Source organism: Aptenodytes forsteri, unplaced genomic scaffold, assembly GCF_000699145.1.
Source record: "Aptenodytes forsteri isolate BGI_AS27 unplaced genomic scaffold, ASM69914v1 Scaffold236, whole genome shotgun sequence".
NCBI classification, from domain to species: Eukaryota; Metazoa; Chordata; class Aves; order Sphenisciformes; family Spheniscidae; genus Aptenodytes; species Aptenodytes forsteri.
Window position 1 is genome coordinate 113978 of NW_008794456.1, and position 6785 is coordinate 120762.

General features: G+C 63.1%; 1 protein-coding gene across 1 annotated transcript in view; it reads right to left on the reverse strand.

The window, feature by feature from the left end:
* Positions 1–6785, reverse strand: part of LOC103908346 (heat shock 70 kDa protein 12B) — a gene marked incomplete at its 3' end in the record, with an annotated part of 16310 nt that overhangs the window by 5229 nt on the left and 4296 nt on the right. The window contains exons 2-7 of the mRNA XM_019474964.1: positions 4822–4922; positions 3376–3500; positions 2729–2915; positions 2164–2268; positions 1851–1967; positions 907–1078 (exon numbers count right to left, since the gene is read on the reverse strand). Of these exons, the coding sequence (XP_019330509.1) occupies positions 907–1078; positions 1851–1967; positions 2164–2268; positions 2729–2915; positions 3376–3500; positions 4822–4922 (807 nt within the window). The remainder of the gene's footprint in view (positions 1–906; positions 1079–1850; positions 1968–2163; positions 2269–2728; positions 2916–3375; positions 3501–4821; positions 4923–6785) is intronic.

Genomic DNA, 6785 nt, shown 5'->3' on the forward strand with positions numbered 1-6785 from the left:
GGGTGCAGTGTTGCTGCGCTCGCCTTCCGGCTGTGCGGCACCCGCCGAGGACTCGCCCCGGCGCACACCAGTGCTGCGCGGAAACCCAAACGGCTTTTGCCAGAATCGGTCTCATTTGCTAAAGTACCATAGAAGGGAAAATTATAGGGAAGGGGATGGGAAAGTGGAAAAGAGCCGGGAGCGGAGGAGGATGGGGAGGGAGTCAGACCCCCAGCAAGGGGCCACGGCGGGGGGGGCCGAGGTGCCTGTGCTGGACCCAGGAGGGGAGCATGGGGGGTGTCTCTGGGGAGGAATACCCACGCTGGAGAGCCCCGGGGGGGCTGCCCGTGTACCCCCTGCTCGCAGGGGCCGGGAGGGCTGCAGGCAGAGCCAGCCCGGGAAGCAGCAGCAGCTCCCCAATAAAAGCCGTGGTTTTGCTCTGTCCCTAAAGCCAAGTGAGAGGCGCATGCCGGGACCGTAATTCAAACCAGCTCCCTGCCAGGGCTGGCGGGGACCTGCCGGGGTGCCCATCCGCGTGGGAATGGACGCCCCTGGGCGAGGGCTGCTCCCAGAGCCCCTCCGCTCCCCGGGCAGGACCTGGACCTTGGGTTGGGGGTGTGAGAGCACCGGGATAGATGCAGTCTGAGTCTGCACCCTGGCCCCTCTCCGGCCGGCTCCCCGGCACCCCGCTCCAGGGTTATCTGTGGTGCTCAGCCCAGGGACCCCACTGCTGCAGCCCGGGCTGAGCTGTGCCCCAGGGCTGCCTCAAACCCCCTCCCCAGCCGCGGCTGCTGACGGACCCTCAAGACCTGTCTTGTGGGGCCAGATCCCTGTCTGTTCCGTCTCCTGCTATTCCAGCCCCGAACCCTGCCGGGACCCTCTTGCCAGTGCCCATCCGGCAGCTCCCGGTCCCCTGCAGGCACTCACCCTGACGAAAGCTGGAGTCGATGGAGTGGTCCGGCGCCAGCCCGTTGGCCGGGGGTTTGCAGCTCAGGTCGATCAGCTGGTGGAGGCGAAGCTTCCTGCAATAAATGGAGGCGGCTTCGGGCTCCAGAGCGATCAGCAGCTGCTCCGGGTTCTCCGGGGACACCAGACCGGCCTGCGGGGAGGACGGGGCGTCGGGGCAGAGAAGGTGCCGGTGCACCAGGGCGTCCCTGCTCGCCGCGGCCTCACGGCTGTGCTCCGGCAGGGCTTTCCCATCCCTGGCCTTTGTGCATCGCTTCTGCCTGTGTAGGTACTATACTTTGCACAGCAGTCCTACGTCTTACGGCTGGGGGCCCGGGACCTCCCGTGCTGTAGGGGTGGGTTAGCTCCTGCCCGTCCCAGGGACCCAGCGGTGGCACCAAGCACCCAAGGGGCACCCCCCATCCCTGGGGGAGCTATTCCCAGCACACGTCCCCATCCCCGTGTAGGTACTATACTTTGCACAGCAGTCCTACGTCTTACGGCTGTGCACCGCACCTCCCGTGCTGTAGGGGTGGGTTAGCTCCTGCCCGTCCCAGGGACCCAGCGGTGGTGTGGGTGGCTCCTGCCCGTCCCAGGGACCCAGCGGTGGCACCAAGCACCAAGGGGGCACCCCCCCATCCCTGGGGGAGCTATTCCCAGCACACGTCCCCATCCCCAGTCCCCCCCCGCTTGCTGCACACCCAGCTCTGAAATCCTCCCACCCCACCAACACCAGGTTTCAAAGCTGACCCATGCCCAACAGCCAGAGTCCAGCTTTTGTTCCGCAGGCTACCAGGACAAGCCAGAGACCCTTCGTTATGCGGGCAGCACCCACAGGGAGAGGGGGGAAGGAGGTACCCCCCCGGAGAGCACAGCCTCCTGCGAGGGTCACCGCGTGGAACAGCCCCCCCGGGGGTCCCGTCAACCTTGTAGGCAGCCTCCCGCATGAATTGCTTGGCCGGCTGCTTCCAGATGGCGGGCACGGTGATCACCCAGCGGATGGCATCTCTCTCCGGCAGGGATGGGCACTGGTCCTTCAGCTCCTGCCGGGCAAGAAGCAGCAGGTGACCCCCCCCGGCTGGAGCATCAGGGCTCTCGGCGAAGGGTGAGGAAGCAACACGTGGAGAGGACGACACCGCACGACTTGTACTCCGTTTGGGGGGGGAGAGGAGGGCTGTGTGACGGTGCAGGGAGACCCGGCTCGGGTGCCGGGGTGCCCTACCTGCACGGCAGCCCTACCTGCACGGCGTGCTGCTTGAAGAAGCGGAGTGCGTGGGCAAACACCTCCAGCGCTTGCATTTTCTTCCCGTTGACAGCTTCTAGTTCAGTTTTCATGGTGAGATCCTGCCAGGAAGAGCAGTAACAGCAAACAGGTCGTGGCCGGCACCCCATCCCAGCTCTGTCAGCGAGCCTCGGGCAGGGTGCTCGTCCCCCCCGTGCCAAACAGACCCGCTGGGGCACAGGCACTCAAAGTGCCGCTCTGCAGCCACATGCACCTGCCCTGAAGCAGCACAGATGGGGGAAATCAAAAATTCACTCCCCTGCAAAGGGCTAAAACGTTGCTATGTGTGAAGTGTGCGTAAAGCAAACGGCGAGCTGGGTGCGCTCGGTCGGGGTGCTGGTGATCAGAGGTTTGGCTTGTAGCCCCTCTCCAGCCCTCCCGGATTTCTGCTCCCCTCGGTGAACCCCTCTCTTTGCTTTCTGCAAAGTGGGATAAATCCCTGGGGCCAGCTCAGCTCACGTCCAGCCTGGCCAGGGTCCCCACGGGTCCCCTCGGGAGGTCGGGATCGGAGCAGGGACTTACGCTGGTGCTGTGAATCTTCATCTTAAACTTCTCGAAGTAGAGCCAGTCGCGGGCTTCCTCGGGGTCCAGGTCATGGTAGTAGTCCCTGGCGGTGTAGCCGAAGCTGTGGAAGACGCCCTCCGGGGTCAGCAGGAGGCTGGTGGGGGTCTTCTGGTTGGCCACCCCTGGGTCCCCTCCTTCCCATTTCCTGCAAACAGGAGCCGGCGGCAGCCCGTGAACCTCAAGGCCAGAGGCCGGGTCCTGCCCCGTTTCATTTATTTGTGTGGGCACAACCTCAGGCACCTTGAAGAGGGACAAAGAAGGGACCAACGTCCCCGGGAAGGCCATGCACGAAGAGTGCTTTACGCCCTGTGCAACCCCTGCAGGGCTCCTCTGCACCCACGCAGGTCGTTGTAACAGAGCGCTAATGAAGAGGTGCTTGCTAATGATGGGGTGAGACCCCATCCTCCCACTCAGTGCGAGACCCATTTCACGGGCTCCTTCCACCCGCTGCTGCCAGGCAGCATCCCTCACCCGTGATGGTGTGGATGTTCATTGCCCGGCCCGGCTCCATCCCTCCTTCCCAGCAAGCCAAGTTCCAGCTGCTTTGGGCAAAAGGTCCTTTAACAGCCTTGGGAGCAGCTCTCGGGCCTCCGGCCGCTCCTCACCTCATCATGTGGATGGCCTCGGGGTCGCTGGAGAAGCTGAAGGCGTAGCCGCTGGACGTGGTGCCGAAGTCGATGGCCACCACCACGGCGAAGGAGGCGGTTTGCTGGGAGCGAGCCTCGCTCCTCTGAAAGGCAAGGGCAGCCGTTAGGGATGGGCTCTGTCCTGGGGGCGAGCGTCGAAGCAGGGCTGGCTGCTTCGGGAAAAGGGGCAAAAAACCCCCCCAGCCTGTGAAGGGGTTAATTTTTACTGGATCAGGCCGGCAGGCGCTGCCCGGGCAGGGGACACAGTCATGCTGCGGTTTCCTCTGCAGTGATGCCGACAACACCGGGCAATCCCTCCTCCTTCACAGCTCCAAATCACTGAGAGGAGGGACTGCCTGCGCTGGGCTCTGGGGGGGTCCCTGCGGCAGTTCCCAAGGACAGGCTTAAAGGACAGGGGGATTTGGGCAGCCCCGGAGAGGGATGGATGCCTGCAGCCTCTGCCCCCAAGAGCTGCCTGGGGCAGTGATGGGGCTCCCTGTTTCTTCCCGGGTTGGGGTGGTGCTGAGCCCTCCACACTTGAACCCTGGCAAATTTTAGCTGAGATTCCCCAAAACCTTCCCTGTTCCTGATCTCGGTCCAAGGGACCTCGTCCCAGGTGCCCCCACGGATCACCCAACCGAAAACCCTCCTGGCCCAGGTGCTTCAGGGGGTTCCCACTGCCGCCTCCTACAGCTGATGCTTTTCTGGTCCTGCCTTTGGGCCCCCGTCCTTCGCCTCCTGGCCGGCCCCCGCGACGGCAGACAGAGGTGGCAGCGAGCAGCGGTGCCGAAGGAGCCGTGAAGACGCAGCGAGCCCCATGCCCGTGTCACCGCCCCACGCTGTCGCCCTTGCCTGCCACAGCCTCCCAGCACACGGGGCAGACACGGAAGGCTAAAAGCCCTCATTAACTTTTAACGTACCCAGATTTGATAAGTGCAGACATTAGCTTGCCACGAAAAAAGCCGGCAATTAGCATGGGTGAAGGGGTTGTCTCAGAAATGTGCATGTTCAGGGAGCTGCAAGGACAGCAAGCGCCGGGGAGGAACCGGCGCCGGCACGCTCCCCACCTGCGTCCTTCCACACCGGGCAGTCCCCTGGGACGTTCAGGTAGGAGCAAGCCGAGGCCAGGAGCTCTGCAGAGTTAAACTTATGCCGATGTTTCCTCCGGCTCCTCTCCTGCCTCCTGCTGACCTCCTGCGCTGGAAAAAACCTCAGTCCCATAAATCCCACAGCTAAGGGGGGGAGATTTGGGCCCCGGCGATAGACTGACCTATCCTTCAGCTGATCCCGGGGTGTGTGGTGGGGAGAGCAACCAGAGCGGGAGGGGAGGCAGCGGGGGGTGACCACCGATCAGGGATGGATCAGAGGGGGCAACGCCGGGGAGATGGACCCCGGCAGCCCCAAGGGACCCTGCAACTGCCTTACCGGCGACTGGGAGGGCGTCAGCGGGGCGATGCTGCAGCTGTCGTGGGGTGTCCCCGGGGAGCCGGGAGGGGACGGCGTGGGGCACCGCTCGCCGTTGGCACCTGGGGACACAGCAGGGTGAGGCTGGGATGGGAACGGGCGATGGCCCCCCCCCGAAGACCCTTCCCCAAGGTGAGGGCAACGCGTGATATCCCGATGAAGATGCAGCCGGTGCAGATGCGGGTTTGGCAGCAGAGGGGTCAGAGTCGCTGCGGGGACTGCTGCCGGCGGGCTCCGCACAGGGCCATTCTGGCCTTGGGGGGCTTCCCACACTTTTTTCAACCATGTGTAAGGAAGGATCTAATCAGCACTGATTAAATTCAACCTGATCTAGTTGAAGATGTCCCTGCTCATTGCCGGGGGGGTTGGACCAGATGACCTTTAGAGGTCCCTTCCAACCCAAACTGTTCTATGATTCTAAATTAGCAAATGAGGAACCCCTTGGAGGTGTCATAAGGAGGTGCAGGTACCAGTCGCACCTGGTGTTAGCACTGGTGAGCTGCTGGTGAGCTCACAGGGATCGCTCCCTCCAGGTACGGGGCTCACACAGAGGATGGGGACAGTAGTCAGAGAAAAGCCGCAGAACCGAGGGACCTTCTCCTCCGGGACCGGGGAACGTCAGCTCTTGCTCAGCAAGAAGGTGGGTCAGGGTGAGTTGGTCGTGGTGTTTCAGGGAGGGGTTCAGCTCACTGGTATGGGCAGGCTTTGGTCATGAGACACGGGCTCAATGTCTTCTCCATCGCTGGAGAGGAACTGGCACGTGGAGGAAGAGTCGTCTCACCCCGAAGCCAGTATCTAAAGTAAGTCAGGTGAACCTGCAAGCCCAGTTTCTCCCCGTTGACTCTACAGAGACCCTTGGTGGTGGCTGCGGATGGAGGCAGTTCCCCTGCAGATGAGCAAACCGAGGTGGGATGGGTCCTGCCTTGCGCATCCGAAGGGGACCAGAGAAGTGGAAGTGCAGTGGTCTTCGGCTGGCAAGGGAGCGGCCGGGTCTAATTCCTTGCAGCTGACGACAGAAGAGTCAGGATTAAAAACCCATGACGTGTTTGTAGCAGTAAGGGACGCGGTGGTTCGCCAGAGCTGCCTATTTTTAAATCAAGACAGCCATCGTCACATAAATACATGCTAGTTCAGCTTGGCGACGGCTGGCAGGGATGACTGCAAAGGATGCCAGATGCTGCTCTGGGCAAGCAGCTGAAATGCTTGTATCCAGCGGGAATGGGGGGAAAACTTGGGAAAGGGACGCTGGTGAGCTGCTGGGGCAGAGCAAGTGTCTGCAGCACGAGGCCATGGAGACCCGGCTCCTTGGCCCTCGGGGAGGGGAGGTGTGCCCAGCTCAGACCCGCGGCCACGCTGCAGAACAACCCAGTTTGGTGGAGACCCGGTAACTCCTGCGTGAGCCCGCGATAACTTGAGGTTTAGCCTGCGTGGGGAGCTCAAGGAGGCTCGTGCTGTCTCGCGCTGCAGTGAGACACGGGGACAAGCACCGTGGTGCAGCGGCCGCATGGTCACCCTTGCTCTGCAGTGCCTGGCCCGGCGGGGGTTTCCTTCTCCTCCTCTTCCTCCTCCTCCTCGAGACGCCAGCCAGCTCTGCATCTCCTTGCGTGACCCCCCCCACCAGCTCCTCCAGCAGCAGAAGCCTTGTCCCGGCGATCCCTGTTAATCCCGGTGTGTCAGCCCGGGCTGGGGCTGCTGCAGAAGCCCTGGTGGGATGCCTGGCCCCCAGCCCAGCCAGCGCCGGGACGAGGTGAGCTCCGGGGCCGTCCCGCACGCCGGCGGTGTGGGGCTGCCTGCTGCCTGCACTCCTCTTGCCACACGGCTCCAATTAGCAGAGGGGATTAATCATCCGCCCTGTGAAAGCACGAGCCGATAGACGGGCTCCAGCTGTTGGTGAGGGGCAGCCGCGAAGGGGCTGGTGCAGCTGA